This window comes from Odocoileus virginianus, chromosome 14 (genome assembly GCF_023699985.2).
Source record: "Odocoileus virginianus isolate 20LAN1187 ecotype Illinois chromosome 14, Ovbor_1.2, whole genome shotgun sequence".
In the NCBI taxonomy this organism is placed as follows: Eukaryota; Metazoa; Chordata; class Mammalia; order Artiodactyla; family Cervidae; genus Odocoileus; species Odocoileus virginianus.
In genome coordinates this window covers 34348699-34368711 of record NC_069687.1, presented here as the reverse complement: position 1 = coordinate 34368711, position 20013 = coordinate 34348699, and the positions used below count along the sequence as shown (strand labels likewise).

The 20013-nt window shown below is 39.4% G+C and overlaps 1 protein-coding gene across 5 annotated transcripts in view; it reads left to right on the top strand.

Annotated features, from left to right (window-relative positions):
- Window positions 1–20013, top strand: part of DAB2 (DAB adaptor protein 2) — a 56222-nt gene that overhangs the window by 28886 nt on the left and 7323 nt on the right. For 3 of the 5 annotated variants that reach the window (XM_020890359.2, XM_020890358.2, XM_070476616.1), the window contains 10 exons: window positions 2482–2674; window positions 3786–3925; window positions 4725–4823; window positions 7869–8000; window positions 8480–8560; window positions 9353–9379; window positions 9622–9675; window positions 10080–10142; window positions 14967–15620; window positions 16615–16771. In XM_020890359.2, coding sequence (XP_020746018.2) covers window positions 2584–2674; window positions 3786–3925; window positions 4725–4823; window positions 7869–8000; window positions 8480–8560; window positions 9353–9379; window positions 9622–9675; window positions 10080–10142; window positions 14967–15620; window positions 16615–16771 — 1498 coding nt within the window. In that variant the 5' untranslated portion in view covers window positions 2482–2583. The remainder of the gene's footprint in view (window positions 1–2481; window positions 2675–3785; window positions 3926–4724; window positions 4824–7868; window positions 8001–8479; window positions 8561–9352; window positions 9380–9621; window positions 9676–10079; window positions 10143–14966; window positions 15621–16614; window positions 16772–20013) is intronic. The other 2 variants (XM_020890360.2, XM_020890361.2) reach the window with 2 other exon arrangements.

Genomic DNA, 20013 nt, shown 5'->3' with positions numbered 1-20013 from the left:
AGGGCCCAAGGGGAGAAGCTGAGGATGCAGGAGGATGGAGGTTGATATTTCTCCTTAGATCAGAGCTTGGTCTCACTTCCTGATGTTGTTAACGTGGGGAAATGTCTTCTTGATTTAAAAGAAGAGCATTATTATTGGCTTCCTGAAATTAGAAGACTAGGAATATGACTAGGAGATTTATCACATTGCTGGAAAGTAAATCTTGGAACCACTAGAAATCAACCAAGACACACAAAAAAACAGAGGTGTTGTATTAGTTTTCAAGGGCTGCCACAACAAATTACCAAAAACTGGGTTACTTGAAACAACAGGAATTTATTCTCTCATGGTCCTGGAGGCCAAAGCCCCAGATTAATATGTCATCAGGATTTATTCCTTCTGAAGGTGCTGAGAGAGTATTCATTGCACGTCTGTCTCAGCATCTGCGGGACATTGGTCATCCTGGCATTCCTGATTTGTAGATGCATCAATCCAATATCTACCTTTGTAGTCACATCACCTCTGCAGTGTGTCTCTGTGCTTCTAATCTCCCCTTGCCTTTCTTTTATAATGACGTTAGTTATGGAATTTAGGACCCTCCCAAAGCCAGGATGATCCCAACTCAAAAGCCTTCACTTGATGACAGTTACAAATAACCTTTACTCAGATAAGGTCACATACAAAGGTTCAGGGGTCAGGACTTGGATGGATCTTTTTGGGGGGAGGTGAAGGACACTACAAGTATGTAATAGAACATCTCTGCAGCCAACATGAGGTTTCCCGTATGAGACTCATCAGTGTAGCATTTGAGGAACTCTGGCTTGGGGCCAGACAGCCTGGATTGGAGACCTGGTTTTAACTCAGCAGCTGCATTGTTTAAAACCTCTGTGCCTTGGCTTTCCCTCTGGAAAAGTGAAATAATACTGCATCATACTACTCACAGGGTTACCATGAGTGTTATGGAGTTAATGCGGTTAAAGGGCTAATGGTGCCTGGCCTCCAACTAAGTCATGGGTAAATAGGACTTCAAGTCTCCTAATGTTGTTACCTGTAAATAGACTGTCTCCCTAGGTACCTACCAGTCAGGTGTCTTTGAGCAAAGACAACTACTAAATCTTCAAATGCAATAATTCAGAAAATATTAACCATACATAGATTTTATGTATGTGTGTGTGTATGTGTTTCAAAAGACTATTAAAATTGCAAAGAATGAAGCTAGCTTTGGGGTGAGACTAGTGGCCAAGCCCATAAGTGTTCCTCACAGGATTCCACACTGTGAGTGGCTTTTCTCTGCCTTTTGTCTTCAGTTCACATAGAAAGCTAACCTTCCCTAGCTCTCTCTCTGGTGCAGTATAGAAATGTTCACTCCTGAGAGGCGAAAGAACCTTTTGAAATGCTAACTCACTTCTGTGTGCTTGCAATGACTTTGCTTTTTGTTTTACCTGCTGCGATACATGGGGGAGCTTTATGGAGAACATTCTAGATGGTTTTGAGAGCCCCCACCCCTGTGTGTGCATAGTTGTGTCCGACTCTTTGCAACCCAATGGACTATAGCCTGCTAGGTTCCTCTGTCCATGGAATTTTCCAGGAAAGAATACTGGAGTGGGTTATCATTCCAGGGGATCTTCCCCACCCAAGGATCAAATCCATGTCCCTTGTATCTCCTGCATTAGCAGGTTGATTCTTTACCACTGTGCCACCTGGAAAGCTGTTTAGAGGATAATAATGCTAAATAATAGCACAAAGTATATTCATTCGGTGAGAACATTTTTTTGAAATTTAAAAGAATTTTGCAATTTGTATTTCTTTGGCTGTGCTGGTTCTCATTTGTGGCATGCAGCATCTTTGTTGCAGCGTGTAGGTTCTTTCAGCTGCAGCATGTGAGCTCTTAGCTGTGGCACGTGGGGTCTAGTTCCCTGACCAAATATCGAACCTGTACCCCCTGCAGTGGAAGCCTAGAATCTTAACCACTGGACCACCAGGGAAGCCCCTACATGTGACATATATTGATCCCTATCTTTAATACTAGCTTTTTATCCAAAGTTCCAGTACGAATTTCTTAGCCAGATAGTAACAGTTCTATTTTATTGAGATACAGTTGATTTACAATACTATATGTTTAAGATGTACAGCATAGTGATTCACAATTTTTAAAGATTATACTCAATTTATAGTTATTATAAAATATTGGCTGTATTTCCCATATATACAATATGTCCTCGTAGCTTGTTTATTTTGTACATAGGAGTCATACCTATAATCACATTACCAGATAATAATTACTTAAAGAAAACCTAGTAAATACCTTCTTTCCATTTTGGAAACTACAAAGGAAGCAGTCCTACCCACTCCTGTGCTGTCAGAGTTCCGTCTCACAGAGAAGTAAGAACAAAACGAGTCTGAAGAACTACACTCGGAAGTCACTGGTTGTGGGCCTGTTAGGACCTAAAGTCTGGGTTTGCTGTGTTATGATCTCATTGTGCCTCTAAACTCTGCCCACAGGTGTCTGCAGCAGGTTATGTTTGTTTGAGACGACTCCATCAGGGATCGCCTGCTGTCACTAAGAGTCTGCTGGTGCTGGAGTTGGCCGTCTGCCTTCTTGCCATGTCTAACGAAGTAGAAACAAGCGCAACTAATGGTCAGCCTGACCAACAGGCTGCACCAAAGGCCCCATCCAAGAAGGAAAAGAAGAAAGGTATGGAGAAATCTTGAGCCCTATGAGGGGAGTTAGTGGTGGTTACCAGTGAAGAAGGATGAAGTTCAAGGGAAAGTAAGATTTGGTCCTTGCCTTGATTCAATCTCAGCCAAGTCTCAAGTTCTCCTAAATATGAAAATAAGACTTTTGCAGAGGAGATTGGTTCAATTCCTCTATGATAAGACATATATATATACACACATATATATATATGTATATATACTTATATATATGTATATATATGTGTGTATATATATATGTGTGTGTGTATATATATGTATATATATATATATATATATATATATATGAACCCAGTAATTGCCTCAACTTGGATCCTGCTGGGAAACTTTCATAGATATTATTCAGTTGGAAAATGCAACTGTCAAGTATTACATGGTTATCTTTCAGTAACCTATGTACAATTTTGCTTTACTGAAGTAGCTGTTTTATAAAAATCAAGATCTTTATTTTATAAGACCCTCTTCTTTTGACACAAAAGTACCACTAGAAAGTGCCAGCATCCTTAATCATTCATAGTTTGAGAATATGCCATGATTTCTTTGCCTTTCACATCCATGCTTTAGAAATGGGAATGAGAATAAAAGCAAAAGAAGTTATATTGATGAAATAATCATCTTAATGGTTTTCAAGGGAATTTACCCATAGTTCTCTTCTGTTTTATTGATGATTAGAAAATGTTAGTAAATTGTGCAGTAGCTTATTTTCCTTTTATTAGAAAAAGTATTATCCTCCTTATATTCTTTTTAAAAAATATTTTTATAACTATCATGACAAATATCCCAGAATATCCCCCAATCCTATCTCACATATTCCCATAAGTTTCCTATAATTCAGCCCATTCTGCATCATTAAGAGTTTATTTTCTCTCCACCCCAATGCCATACACAGTTTTACACAGTGTTTTTTTTTTTCTTTTTTTTTTTAACTCAGAGGAAATAAGGATAATGGTGGAATGTTGCATTGATCAATTGTAGTATGATCAAGGTTTATGTAACTCAGATTTTTAGATTCTACAACATTTCTGGTCATACCTGGGGCTGATATTTCAGCACATGTATAAACCTGATCCTTTAACTTTTTCTTTTCTCAGGCACCGAAAAGACAGATGAATATCTTTTGGCAAGATTCAAAGGTGATGGTGTGAAATACAAGGCCAAGCTAATTGGCATTGATGATGTGCCAGATGCAAGAGGGGATAAAATGAGCCAAGATTCCATGATGAAACTAAAGGTAACAGAGGAAAGGATAATTTGTTGCTATGTTAAGCAAATGTCCAACAGAGGGAGTGATATTAGAAGTTTGTATTTACTTATGGCTTTCTTGGTAGCTCAGTGATAAAGAACCTGCTTGCCAATGCAGAAGACTGGGGTTTGATCCCTGGGTTGAGAAGATTCCCTAGAGGAAGGCATGGCAACCCACTCCAGTATTCTTGCCTGGAGAATCCCCATGGACAGAAGAGCCTGTGGGCCATGGTCCATGGGGTAGCAAAGAGTCGGACACAACTAAAGCAACTTAGCATGCAGTCATGTACAGCAGGATCCTAGATGCCTTTTCCTTTTAGCAGACCAAATTTCAGAGCCTGGAGGTATTTGGGTAAAACTCAGGACTCTACTTTGAAATAAATGTTATATAGTGTTAGTCCTTTAGGTTTATTTAAATTTTTAAATTCTAATACTGCCACACTACAAACCTCATTAAGGAAGTAATACTCATTAAATAAGACAAGGCCTAGAAGGAACATCTTTGAAGACATTTGAAGATCTTCTGGTCCAATCTTCTTGTCTTTGCCAGTGACTCTTCAGTGGCCAAGGGAATTAGAAGGACTTGCCCAAGTTCACATAGCTAACTAGTGATCTCCTGGCTCGCTGTCTTCCATTTAATCCTTCTATCTGTTATGAAAGATGCTTAATCCTTTCGTAGATGGTAAACCAAGCTGAAAACAAAGCTGATTGTCTTTTAAAATTTTAGAGTCAGAAGCATCATAGGGTGCTTTTAACTAGAGTTTTTCTTGTTCTCCCAATGTCATCAGGGAATGGCGGCAGCTGCTCGGTCTCAGGGACAACACAAGCAAAGGATCTGGGTCAATATTTCTCTTTCTGGAATAAAAATCATTGATGAGAAAACTGGGGTAAGAATTCACTTTCGCTGACACCTTTATGACCATCTGACTCTGACAATTTGTGGCGTAAATTTCAGCTGCCATTTTACCTTTTCAAAATTCTGTAGGAAAAGAAAAGGAAATAGTACATATTGTTACACTTCTCCAAGAGTAACAGGCAAAACACAGACAGGGTAGGAGGTACGGAGTCATGATACTTTACTTTGAAATTTATTTCCTGTAATAGATGTGAACCTCAAGTCAGTAAGTCTAACCTCAACACCGGTATACCATAGGTACCAGTATCAGTCAGGTATTTTTTGGACTAAGAGATTAATCCTTATCCCTGGTTTGTGATTCTGTCATAGATCTGTGTATGGGTCTATTTTAATATATTGGTCATGGGTGAACTTGATGAACAAAACATCTTCCTTTCTGTTTCCCTCTCCCATTCCTTCTCACCCCATAGGTGTAACCTTGCTCATTTTCTGTGGTTGCTATTATTCTATCACATGAGTAGTCTTTCTTAATTTTGGTTTGCTTGAGTTTTATCAAAAAACTATCATACTTCAAGTGTTCTGGGATTTTTTTCTTCCCTCCACTCAATATAACATTAGATTCATCCATTTAAAATGGTTTTTTATTGCTACACAGTAGTTCATTGTATCAGGATACTGTGGGGAGATCTCCCATTGCTATTCAGCCCTTCCTAGAGATTCCCATTATTTAATATGCAAAAATCCATTGGTCAAACTTAGGACCCTGGAATCCTGGTACAGCTTAGCCATCCTGCTACCTTCATGCACTGCTGTCTCTACTGTCCCTTATCTTTTGACTTTTATTTTCATAAGCCTGCCAGAGAATAGTGACAGATTTTCCTCACAAGCATTCTCTTACTCCCAAACTTCCTAATATGCCCAATATAATATTATATTATATATTATATATAATATGCTCAATATAATAATATGCTTAATATAACAGTATAATAATATGCTCAAGAGTTGAGCCCTACTATCTACTTGAAAGGGTCAAGAGAAAAGAGAGTAGGGAACTGAGGGGAAGCACTACTAAATCAATAAGCCCCCTCCATACGACATTCCTGGATAATGACGTGAACATCTAAGTGAGGTTAGTAAATACTTGATGACAGAATTTGGTGACTTCCAGAATGTCCCGGGGGTAATTGCCCCAGTAATACTTAGGATGGTCCTCTGACCTGGCTGAGCCATTGTCAAAGAATCCTTGTGAACATTCCTCTAGCTTAGATATGCCATTCACTTGAGTTTGAGTTGGGAAAGTCAGAAGCAGTAGATATTAAGAAGAGGTGGCAAGAATACACAGAAGAACTATACAAAAAAGATCTTCATGACCCAGATAACCATGATGGTGTGATCACTCACCTAGAGCCAGACATCCTGGAATACGAAGTGAAGTAAGCCTTAGGAAGTATCACTGTGAACAAAGCTAGTGGAGGTGATGGAATTCCAGTTGAGCTATTTCAAATCCTAAATGTTCAAGCTGGATTTAGAAAAGGTAGAGGAACTAGAGAGCAAACTGCCAACATCCAGTGGATCATTGAAAAAGAAAGAGCTCCAGAAAAACATTTACTTCTGCTTTATTGACTATGCCAAAGCCTCTGACTGTGTGGATCACAACAAACTGTGGAAAATTCTTCAAGAGATGGGAATACCAGAACACCTGATCTGCCTCCTGAGGAATCTGTATTCAGGTCAAGAAGTAACAGTTAGAACTGGACATGGAACAACAGACTGGCTCCAAATAGGGAAAGGAATACATCAAGGCTGTATATTGTCACCCTGCTTATTTAACTTATATGCAGAGTACATCATGAGAAACGCTGGGCTGGATGAAGAAAAAGCTGGAATCAAGAATGCTGGAAGAAATATCAATAACCTCAGATATGCAGATGACAGCACCCTTATGGCAGAAAGTGAGGAACTAAAGAGCCTCTTGATGAATGTGAAAGAGGAGAGTGAAAAAGTTGGCTTAAAACTCAACATTCAGAAAACTAAGATCATGGCATCTGGTCCCATCACTACATGGCAAATAGATGGGGAAACGATGGAAACAGTGAGATACTTTATTTTTTTGGACTCCAAAATCACTGCAGATGGTGACTGCAGCCATAAAATTAAAAGACGCTTGCTCCTTGGAAGAAAAGCTATGACCAACCTAGACAGCATATTAAAAAGCAGAAACATTACTTTGCCAACAAAGGTCTGTCTAGTCAAAGCTATAGTTTTTCCAGGAGTCATGTATGGATGTGAGAGTTGGGCTATAAAGAAAGCTGAGCACCAAGGAACTGATGCTTTTGGACTGTGGTGTTGGATAAGACTCTTGAGAGTTCCTTGGTCAGCAAGGAGATCCAACAAGTCCATCCTAAAGGAAATCAGTCATGAATACTCATTGGAAGGACTGATGCTAAAGCTGAAACTTTAATACTTTGGCTACCTGATGGGAAGAACTGACTCATTGGAAAAGACCCTGATGCTGGGAAAGATTGAAGGTGGGAGGAGAAGGGGACGACACCGGATGAGATAGTTGGATGGCATCACTGACTCAATGGACATGAATTTGAAGAGGCTCTGGGAGTTGGTGACAGACAGGGAAGCCTTGCATGCTGCAATCCATGGGATTGCAAAGAGTCAGACACAGCTGAGCGACTGAACTGAACTGAACTTGGAAAGTAGACCTACTTGGAATGCTTTAGAGGTTATATGTCCCATCTTTGCTTAAGAAAATCTAGGTCTTCTAATCCTCAGTTCTTCCTTGTGATTTGGTATCATGTCTTTGGGATAGATAGAATCAAGTATAGATATTTTAAGAAGGATCATTCTTTCTATTTCTGTTTTCTACTCTTTTTTGTTTGTTTGTTTGTTTCCTATTTTGAACCCCTCCTAGCAAGGATAAATGTGGCCTTCAGTCAGGAGGGAAAAATATTCAGATGTTTTAGCCTTTTCATATATGCCCAGGTATCTGATACTCAGTTATGCTTGCCTGCAAATAGATTCTAGTTTTCTCAATACATCATTTTTTATGTTCCTTTTTAAGGTAATAGAACATGAACATCCAGTAAATAAGATTTCTTTCATTGCCCGTGATGTGACAGATAACCGAGCATTTGGTTATGTGTGTGGAGGAGAAGGCCAACACCAGTTTTTTGCCATAAAAACAGGGCAACAGGTAAGCTCTGATCCTTGAGGTATGCCTGGAGGGGGACTTAAGCATAAGGGTGCCTGTCTCTCAACTAGAGAACTTGCTGGAAACAGTTGGATGTAGGAGAACTAAACGATGCTTCAGAGGATGACTCTCTTTAATTGGTCTAAGGGATCTTTAAATGTCATTGATACCCATGTAATGTGTGGCACAAGGGCTATCAGAATGGATTTGTCATAAGGTCATTGCTGATTTTAGAACAATAGTGAATTATTCCCAAAAAGTTTGAAGGCACTTGGAAGATTATAGTAATACTTCTTGTTTTATCTACATACTTTATGTTTCTGGGGGTAGGGGTGAGAGTGGTGGAAATCTCCCACAGACCAGTGGAGGGTAGGAAGGAGCTTTAAGAGAAAGGAAGAAAACTAATACTAATCAGAAGTGATGAGGAGCAAAGGGAAGAAAATAGATTAAAATGCTGATAAAGATGCTTTGTCTTGCTTCAGGCTGAGCCGTTAGTCATTGATCTGAAGGACCTTTTCCAAGTTATCTATAATACAAAGAAAAAGGAAGAAGAAAAGAAAAAGGCAAGTACTGTGCGATACAGGCCCTATTAAACTGAATACAATATTCAAGACTGTGTCTGTACTTTATGTGAACATATGTCCTCTCTGGAAAATTGGCTTCTTTGTGGCTCTTCAACTTGTAGAATGTAAGGAAATGTATTTCTCTTCTTTCCAATAGGGCAATAGATGGGTGTTATAGTTAGGCCCTTCTGATTTCCAGTCCCTGACTCTTGTCTTTTTTCCTTGTAAGTTTCACATTGATTCCAAGGACTGTACCTGAGTACCAGGTCTAATAGCTCTATTCAAATCCAGTATTGATGTGAGGAGAGGCGGGGAATGTAAGGCAGAAATCAAATGCAAGATTCTCTTATGCCTCATGCCTGTGAACCTATAAGTATATTTATTTTCCTCTTGAACTTCCTTGGGGCTTCCTTAAGAGTTCAGTTGATAAAGGACCCACCTGCAGTGCAGGAGACCCATGTTCGATTCCTGGGTCGGGAAGATCTGCTGGAGAAGGGATAGGATACCCACTCCAGTATTCCTGGGCTTCCCTTTTGGCTCAGCTGGTAAAGAATCCGCCTGCAATGCAGGAGACCTGGGTTTGATCTTTGGGATGGGAAGATCCCCTGGAGAAGGGACAGACTACCCACTCCAGTATTCTGATCTGGAGAATTCCATGATGGTATACTATACCATCTGTAGAGTCCATGGGGTTGCAAAGAGTCGGACATGACTGAGCAACTGTCACTTTCACTTTGAACTCATTTTACCGATAATTTATTAAGATCATTGAATTTGTGTCTCTCTTTTTAGATGGAAGAAGCCAACAAAACAGTAGAGGTAAAAGAGCATCTTTTGTTCTTGTGAATTGCATGTGTCATATGTATAAGCCCTGTTTGCCATCTACCCAAGCATACTTCCCTCCTGGCTTATTACTGTGTGTTCATGACCCTTTGTCTTAGAAGATGTACAGTTGAATGATTAGTGCCAAAATCTTAACTGCTAATAAGGCAATACACTAGGAAATTAAATTGCATAGATAAAACTCACCAACTGAATCTTTAATATTTGCCATCTTTCAGAATGGGAGTGATGCCCTAATGAATCTTGATGACCCACCTTGCAAACTAAAATTGGTATGTATGTGAATTTTTATGATTTTTACTTACCTGAACACGGGTTTTACTTCCTAATGATGTTGCTAATACCAAATATGTATGGAATCTATATGAAGATCCAATTGTGACAACTCTTTAACAGTCAGTATAGCATTTATGTCAGTATACAAAGTAATCTTTTTACTAAAAACTTTTGAATCTAATCCAAATGCTTTTTTAAAAGTATGCATCAGGTGGATTTGTCTGGGACTTGTCTACACTACCTGACCTAACTAACCTAATATCAAATCTGTATTGGATAAGTGAAAATCCAATTGTGACAACTATTTTCCTAAACTTTAGCTTAGGAAGCAATTACAACAATATACAAAATAATCCTTTTTAATAGACACATCTGAATCTAATCAAAATACTTTTTTAAGGGTGTTGACCAGATGGATTTGTTTGGGGACATGTCTACACCTCCTGACCTAAGTAGTCCAACAGTAAGTGTCTGTTTTTAAATTTGCAATGTAATGGAAATGGCATCTATAACTCAAATTGGCAATTAACCAGAAATCTTGAGCATTTCATTGAAACTTGGAAGGTGACTGTTGATTTTTCTGCATAAAATGTAAATGGCTACTAGAACAAATTTGCATCTTAAGTCACCATAGGAGCCTATCAGCACTACATCAGACACATGAATATTGCTTAGAAGTTAAATCTGAGCAATAGGTCAGGCAATGTAGTCCATCTTGGTATTACTTAGGATCAGAAGGAGGAGCTGAATATTAATCCCTGGTGTAAGCCAACTTGAAGGAAATATGTTTGTTAGATGACTGATTGTAGACTCCTGGCCTCTTCTTTTTCTTCCTATTCTTTTGTTGTAATTTGGTGGCATAAGCTTGGTATAAAGTAAGACCAAACAATTAAGAGGCTCAGTTATGTTTAACCAAAGCTTGTCTTTGTTTCAAAAGATGCTCATTCTTTACAGGATATTATAGTATATCAAATATTATTATTATTGATCTGTAACAACTCTGAGAATGGAGCAATGTTTTTCTTTACAAATAAGGAAATGGTGATTCAAAAAACCTCTCATCTACCCAAGCAGAGGTTCAGTTTCAAGGCTAAAGCCTAAGTCTCAGACCTTCTAAAACAGGCTTCAAGTGAAAATACTTGTAAGTTTGAATGACTTCTTAAAACTTTTTTATTTATGTAACAGTTTCTTGAGTATCTGCTGTTTGCAGGGTACAGGAGTGAGATTCATAATCCAGTGACATCATGGAGTTTAATGTCTAGCAGGGAGACCAATGTTAAAATAATCACAAAGCCTAACATTTGATATTACTTAACAAGGTTTTTATTTAGTTTAGAGGTTCAGATAATGCCTCTGAGCAAGTGAGTTTCTAGACTTGAACATAAATTATGAGAAAGCACCTAGACATAACTCAAGAAAAAGGGTGTCAGTCTAGAATGATGGGAAGAATGTTTATCTGGGAGTCTCCTGTAGAACTGTCAAGCAAACCTCTGTGACCAAAAAGGTCATAGAAATTAGAGAAACAGCAGATTGAGAAGTGGTGAAAGTCTTGCTTGATGGAGTACTGCAGAGAATGGCATGCTTATGAAATTTCACACAAATACCTAGGCCCAGTGAGACGGGAAGGAGCAGGGACTGCAGATAGTCATCTCTACCCCCACCTTTATGAGAATCAAAAACGCAAAGCATAGCATTTTAGTGACCCTAAAAAGCCTGCAGTAGAGAAGCTCATTTAATATTCTTTCAAGTGGGAAGTCCTGACTCATTTGTCTGTGAAACCTTTCATTCTTTGTAATGTTTGTTACTATTGTAAAGATAAACTTTTTGAAATATCAGGTTAGATAATCCTGAAAGGTCCATCCTTGCTCTGAGGTTCTTTGGTTGCTAGGCAACTTTGCCCCTCCTTCATGGGAAGCTCCCTCCCCAAAGTAAATTGACATCTTGAACAACCTTCTTTCCAACAGCATTCAAACAACTAGTATATTGGAAGAGGTCAAAACACTCAATGTATGTAGAATTCCAGTGAGATGAGATAGGCAGGGAAGCACTGAATGTTTAATGTGCTTCTGTAGAATTCTAGAAAGTTCTAAAAAATGAAATGAAGAAAAACAGGAGTAATCTTAAGTCTTGTTTATATTAGACTTTGTGCATTCTAGGAATTTTTGGCTTATAGAAATAAAGTGCAAGTTTTAGTTAAACTAACAGTAAATTTAAATGATAAATAACATCAAAGTGATGATATCTGTAAAAGAATGTTAATGGTGCTAATTATGTGCTCATTAGACTTTGCCAGTGTGTTTCTACATATGACTCCATATTCATAAGTCATGAAATAGATTTATTTCTACTCGATAAAACCAACCTGTTTAAAAATTTTGAAATCTCGCAACAGTTGCTCTGAAAGAGATGAAGAGAGACAGAAATCTAAATTACCTAGACTTTATGAGCAGTTTCTTAACCCATCTGTGCCTCCCTCCAACACTTATAAGAATAGTTTTTTTGCATTTCAAGTAAAACTCATACTGCAAACTAAGTGAAACTTGCCTTACAATGTAATTTTTATCACAAAATCACTTGAACAATATTTTTCCATACTGTATCTCAAAAGAAGAAGAAGAAAAGAAAAAAAAAAGAACAAAAAAACATGACCTTTAACTTTAAAAACCTTACCATTTGAAAGCCTGGTTATTAAGAAAAATGGCATAAGATGTGGTTCCCCCATCAAATCTGATATGGGGATGGGATCAGGGCACAAAACACAGTGTCATGTATATATCAGATGCAATGGGTGGGCACAAGTGAAGCTGAAATAGAAGGATCATTGAAGAAAAGCTTTTTAAAGAATCTGAACTTGAGTTAGGTCTTCGAAGTATGTAGGAAAGTAGAGAGTAGTGGTTAGGTTAAAAGCAAGTGACTCACCTCCATTGTGGGTCATTTTGAAAGTCTGGTTAATGAAGTTTATTTTGAAATGGGGAGCAGCAGGAAGTCCCCAAAGGCTTTAAGCAAGGAGTCCCAGGGTTTGGTAGGCTGGAATGGTTAGGCAAGATGAATTACCTGAAGAAAAGCTAGTCTACTGAACTCAGTGTTTAAAACCTGGTCTGTGCAGACACCTTCTTGGTTGCCTGTTTGCCCTTCTTACTGGAGCCTCCTAAGAGCAAGGACTAGATTTCATGTTCATGTCACCAGTTCTTGTCGCTCAGGTGCTCACATGACAGCCAAGTGGATGAAGTGTTTACGTTTACAGTCCAATTCGGAGTTAAATAAATGCTGACGGAGGAGGTAGATGAGGAGTCTTACATTTTTCAGTTGTAGTCTATGAAGTGGGTTTTTAATTTTGAATTAACAACAAACGCAACCTGAGGAGAGCCTTATACATTTTACTTATAGGGTGACTATTCAGAAGTCTAACATTGTGGCTCCTGTTTCGTGTCCTCAGAACTTCTGAAGTATTTGAAGGAGAACCCTACCAGCTGTGAACACCCAACTGTTCTAATCCAGAGGTGGCTCATAATAAATGAATAAATATTGAAATCACAAGCTTTTGTAATACATTTTGTCCTACCTTTTGATTGTTAAAGATCCCTACATTGAGATCTTCCAATCAATTTCTTTGATTTTTTTTTAAGGTTTTTTTTTTTTTTTTTTTTTGTAATCACAAGCTGTCTCTTCTGACAAGTTCTTCTGGTTATCAGGAGAAAAATTGGCTTTTTAAAAATTGTATCTTTATCCCTAACAGTAAAGGAAGCCAAAAGATAAATACCAATTAGATCTGATATAGGACCTAAAATTTTTAAAAATTTATTCTTTTCTCTGAAAGCTGAGAAAGCCTATTCAATCTCCCTTTTTATTTGCTGGTTTGAGGATTTTATATTCCCTTGAGGATGTCTTGATCATTGTCCCAATGACCAAAATATTTAATAATCTGCCCAGGCTAATGATAGAAAATTAGCTTCCATTTCAGTTGGGCAATTTTTATTGTTTATTTTCTTCTATGGCTAGCATAGTTAAGTATTTAATTGATCAGTCAATCAGAAGGAAGGTCTGTCAGTATGACAGCTATATCCTAGGGTGAATCTTAATTAGTTGTATCATTGACCTGAATAAAAACCTGTTAGATTTATCAAATTTGCTGCTTTTATGTTGAGAAGAATGTCTTATCTGACAATTGAGAACTCAAATAATTAATGTATCTGAAAAATGATAGAGAAGGTATAGAATTTGGTGTGTCTTTCAAATTAACTCTTAAACCCATGTCTCCACCTTATACATAAATTAAAGATGACTTTAAAATTAGTTGAATTTATCCACTGAATAGATGAGATTACTTAATGGTATTATTGACAGCAATGGACATGAGTTTGAGCAAACTCCAGGAGATAGGGAAGGACAGGGAAGCCTGGTGGGCTGCAGTTCTTGGGGTCCCTAAGAGTTGGACACGACTTAGCGACTGAACAACAAGAGATGAGATTACTGCCACAACACAAGCAATGCTAAGCTGTATTATGACAAAAGATATAATTATTAGATTGTATCAGTATTTTGAGTATCATGTTCTGAGAAGGATGTGGACAAAAAGTTATGTCCAAAAGAGAGACTCAGATGATGAAAATGAGAGATCCAACTTGGCAGCACCTTCAGAAAGACCCCTAAGTATTTAAAGAGGCATATCTAGCAGGCTGTGATGGGAGGGGACAATCTTTTTTGACCCCTCCCAGAAGAAAACCCAATTATAGGGAAATATATTAACCTTAAACTTTATCACAGCCAAAACTATAAAATATGAATATATTAGCCGGTGCACTCACTTATTGAGAAAGGTGATAGTAGGTGACTCTAGGGGTATAAGAGGAGTGTACATCAGGTATGAAGTGGGTTTAGGTGTCTGAGGTCATTTCCTTCCAGTTCAATTATACTTAGTCACTTGGAATGATTTACAATCAGTTCCCTTTAAGACTTTCCAAGGCATAAATTGAAACAATGATTATGAGCTCAGTCAGTCTGAAAGGGTGAGGGGAGACATGTAAAACAAACAACTGTAAGTTTTTACTGAATGAAGGGTGAATGAAGTGGAAACCTAATTAAAAGGGCCTGAGAGGTGCAAGGAGGACCTATTCTACAATAACTAGTGAATACACTCAGGGAGGTGATGGGAGGAGGTAAGGGTCAACCAGTAAGACTGAAATATAATGGAAATTTTATAATCCTGGTCATCAGTATGTAGCTTTCTCATTTGAAGTCACAACATGGACTAACCCTTTCTTTTTTTTTTTCTTTCCAAATGTGATAGGAAAGCAAAGATATCCTGTTAGTGGATCTAAACTCTGAAATCGACACCAATCAGAATTCTTTACAAGAAAATCTGTTCTTAACAAATGGCATCACCTCCTGCTCTCTGCCTCGACCAAAGCCTCAGGCATCTTTCTTGCCTGAAAATGCCTTTTCTGCCAATCTCAACTTCTTTCCCACCCCTAATCCTGATCCTTTCCGTGATGATCCTTTCGCACAGCCAGACCAATCGACACCCTCTTCGTCTGATTCTCTCAAATCTCCAGATCAGAAGAAAGAGAATTTGAGTAGCTCGTCTACCCCTCTGAGTAATGGGCCCCTGAATGGGGATGTTGATTACTTTGGTCAGCAATTTGACCAGATCTCTAACCGGACTGGCAAACAGGAAGCTCAGGCAGGCCCGTGGCCCTTATCAAGTACGCAAACACAGCCAGCAGTGAGAACTCACAATGAGGTATCTGAAAGAGAACAGAACGGCTTCCATATCAAATCCTCCCCGAACCCTTTTGTGGGAAGCCCTCCCAAAGGACTGCCTGTCCCGAATGGCGTAAAGCAGGACTTGGAAAGCTCTGTCCAGTCCGCACCACATGACTCCATAGCCATTATCCCACCTCCACAAAGTACCAAACCCGGAAGAGGCAGAAGGACTGCTAAGGTGAATTGTCTTCTCCACATAGCCGTTGGCAGAATGCATGTGCGGTACCAAAGGGTGGTGTGATGCAAGCTCTCTTTCCTGCTGCTATTGTAGTTTCCTGTGTGGCTGTAAAATAGAAGGTGGGATAAGGCACATCGTTCTCCAGGAACACTTTCCTCTAATCGGCGCCCTTTTTAAGCTTCTCGCTCAGCAGTGTTTGTCACTCTCTGCTTTCCGTTTGCATGTCTTATCACGTATTATTAACTAAACACAAGTTTTTCCATTTTTAATGCTGCTATGCTTCTGTACCTCTGGTAAGTCTGATCGTCATGTAATGGGAGGGGAGGACAAGGGTTCCTATGATTCCCTTTGTACCCTCCCGGTACTAACCCACACCCCCCACACCCCCCACCCCTTGTATTGCATTCCTGTCCAGGTGGTGGTATAAAATTCTCGAGTCTGTCTCCTCTGACTAATGCCAGAATAATCCAATGTCTTAAAAGAAACTTATATATTTACTATTACCACTTCACTCAAAAGCAATTTAAAATGTGGTTTATGTAAGTTTCATTTTAAAAATCTCATTGGAATATGCAAGCTGGCTCAATGATTAAACTACTGTATCATCTTTATGCAGAATGATTTAAATCCAGGAGAATGACCGAAATATTTAAGCTACTCACTTATAGTTGTCCTTTCACTGCCAGCTTCCAGCTTTCAGCTGATAAGGAGGTCAGACAGATACAAATGTGTGAACAAGCAAATTAGATTTCACTTTGAGTGTCCTCCATTGTATCAGTCACCAAGATCCAATATTCTGTCCACTGCCCGGATCTGTGTCTTTTTTGTTTTGTTTTGTCTTTTGGGGTTTTTTTTGTAGTGATTTATCAATAATAGGAAAAAGGTTTTCTTTTCTTTTTGTGTACCCAAAGTCGAGTTACAGAGTAGGAAACGGAATAGAGCTGTATTTCCCTGTTCCTGAGTAACTCCTCCATATCCCTCTCTGTCCCATCAGTCTCCAGCAAAAGACTTACTTGCAGCAGACATCTTTGCTCCTCCCATCTCAGAACCTCCAGGACAATCTACAGGACAGCCTGCAACCCTACAGACCAACCCTCTGGATCTCTTCAAAACAAGTGCTCCTGCCCCATTGGGGCCCCTCCCGGGTCTAGGTAGGTGTTTAGAGATGGAGTTAGGTTTGGCTCTGTTACTTTCATCAGATGGTAATTCATAGGAGGAAGCATTTCATATCCATAGGAGTTCCTGGGGCCTAAGATTTGCACATCCTAGGGAGCCTTTCTTCCACTTTTACTTCTGTACAATCCACCTCCATTTGGAACTCTTGACTTGTAGCTGGAGTGGCTCCTTGAGTTGGCATGTGAGAAGAAATCCGTTTCCAAGTGTTGCACCTACCTGAAGTAACTTGTCATGGCTTACTGAAGACAGTTGTAAGGGATTCTGAAGCTCAGACCAGTTTCATTGGAGAAATGGGGTTGAGATTGTCTCCACTTGAAAAAGTAATAACATGCATGTCTTCCATGTAAACTTGTCGTTGTTGAATCAAAGCCCTATTATCCCCTGTTAAACTAATGCCCCTCTTGGAAGGAATACACACCTCAAGAGGGATGTAAGTGAAATCTGTAAGTGTAAGTCACTTGCTTCACTTATTCAAAATGCAGGGTTCTGAGCCCAGCTCTGCCCTTCTTCATGTGATGGGTGTGAGTAAGGCGTGTATCCTGATCAGTCTCTGAATACTTAAGCCTTAGCAGCTCCTTGCTGATACTTTGGTTAGTTGTGTGCCTTATTAGAGTTAGAAGATAAGTCTACAGTACAGAAACCTGAAGGGGAAAAGAACACAGAAATAATGGAAGAGATGGAATTTTATCAGATACCTAAGACCTGCTGCTGCCGTCAAAACCAGCAGCATTCAAAACCATGTCATTAGCTCACGTGGACCACTGAGCCCGTCTGTGGCAGGACTCTGGGAGAGGCCATGTGGCTGAGAGCTGGTCCTGCTCCTTTTTGCCCACCACCTCCCGTCCTTTCCTGCCTCCGTGGAACAGTTCTTCAGAAACTCTGACAATGGCTTTTGCTGCCCTGCTGGGGATTCTGTTTGTTTTCCTACTTCTTGGCACTTCCACAAGCCCCAAATAGAATCTGTCTCACGAGAGGGAGGGGAGGGGGGCTATAAATGAAGGGGCCTCTCTTCCCTATTTTATAAAAATTGACCAGGGATCTTGGCTTTCTCTGCCTCCTGCAGAGTCCGCCATCAGGACTCTTTCTTCCTGCTGTTTTCCTGCAAAGGAAAATATTTTGGTTCTGTCATATTACATGAGTTCAATCATATCTGCAGTGTGGTGGCAACAGGGTGTTGGTTTCCAACTTCTGAGTGGCTGCAAGCCCTGCAGGTGTGAAAGCCAGCTCATTTCAGGTCCCTGCTTGGCATTTACGCCATCAGGAGACTCTCCAGGCACCCAGATTTCTTGGAGTCTTCCCGTTTCTGCAGCCCTTTCTCATACACCCCTAAGGGGAGCTGGTTGGTGCTTTCCCTGCAGAGGGGCAGAGAGCTTGCATGCAGTGCGGTGCCAAGATCACATCACAGAGCTTTGTAGTCTGATATCAAGGCCCTGAAGAATTTTCACAGCCAATATTTAACAAATCAGCCTGAAAATACAGCTGGACCCTATAACTGTTAATTTATGCAGATGAAGTAAAGCTTTTTGGCTGGGTGCCCCTGTTGAGGCCTTGGGGTATACAACTGCCGAATACTGATGATTCTTCTAAGTTTGGACCTGGGACTCAAACTGAGCCCTACAGTACAGCCCCTGTCCACTCGCAGGGATCCTCAGCCAAGCCATGGAAGGTTGTAGGTCTGGCTTCCACTGGACCCAGCTGGGGGACCGTCTCCTCTGGAGAACTGGGGGTGGGGAAAGGGTATTGTAGAAAGCTTTGACTAGCTGCCCTGTGTTTTAATATAGCATCAGGAAGTTAATAAAATTAACTTTTTATACCCACACTTTCTTTTTCCGTGCTTTTTCCAGCAGGGCCTTAAATATCTTGGAAACACAATGCGTGGGCTCTGGTAGACAGGAATGAAGGCTGGCCTAAGTATACACTGGGAAAGTCTTTGAAAGAAAGAAAGTGAAAGTGTTAGTTGCTCAGTTGTGTCCAGCTCTTTGTGACCCCATGGACTGCAGCTTGCCAGGCTCCTCTGTCCATAGAATTCTTTGGGCAAGAATACTGGAGTGGGTTGCCATTCCCTTCTCCAGGGGTTCTTCCCCACCCAGACCTTCTACATTGCAGGCAGATTCTTTATTTTCTGAGCCACCAGGGAAAGTCTTTAATTCCTGGCAAATATCACTATGTTTTTCTCCTTTATCACCACTCCCACTAATACTGTCTGTGACTAAAGCTACACATTTTCCTAAGGGAACACAAGTCATCCAAGCTGAAAGATGGTACAGTTTTACCCAATTTGTACATCCAATTGGAGTAAATTATTAGTGAGTGACTCTGGCTTCAGTTAATAAAGTTTAAATTATTTTTTTTAAATGATAGCAATAACTTTGTTCAAACTCAACCTACTTTGAGAAGCCTGTATTATTGAATCTAAGAGAACTGTTCCCTTGATTGGTTGTGAAAGGAATGCAGGCATACCTTGTTTTATTACACTTCACTTTTATTGCACTTTGGAGACAGTGATTTTTTTTTTTTTTTACAAATTGGTGGTTTGTGGCAATCATGAGTGAAGCAAGTGTATCAGCACCATTTTTCCAACAGCATTTGCTCAGTTCTTGTCTCTTTGTCACATTTTGGTAATTTCTGCAGTATTCCAAACATTTATTCTTAAATGGATATGGTGATCTGTGATTGATGATCTTTGATGTTACTACTGCCAAGAGAATGACTTGCTGAAGGCTCAGATGATGGTTAATATTTTTAACAATAAATTATTTTAAAGTTAAGGTATGTACTTTGTTTTTTTAGCCATAATACTACTGCACATTTACTAGACTATGGTATAATATAAGCATAACTTTTATATGCACTGGAAAACCAAAAAGCTTGGTTGACTCAATTTATTGTCATATTCCCTTTTATGACAGTCTGGAAACAAGTTTGAAATATCTCCAAGGTCTGCCTGTGTGCATATTCTTTGGTGTAAATGAAGTCTAATTTTTGTATACATGTAAATAAGTATTTAAGGGACTTTCCTGGCAGTCTAATGGTTAAGACTCTGTGCTCCCAATCCAAGGGCACAGGTTTGATCCCTGCTTGGAGAACTAAGATCCTGCATGACACACAGTGTGCCCAAGAATAATAAATAAGCATTTTAATTAACACTCCAATAAAAAATGTAGTTCTGTTCCTTGATATCAAGGAGACAGAACAGAAGGGTAGGGACTAGAATCAG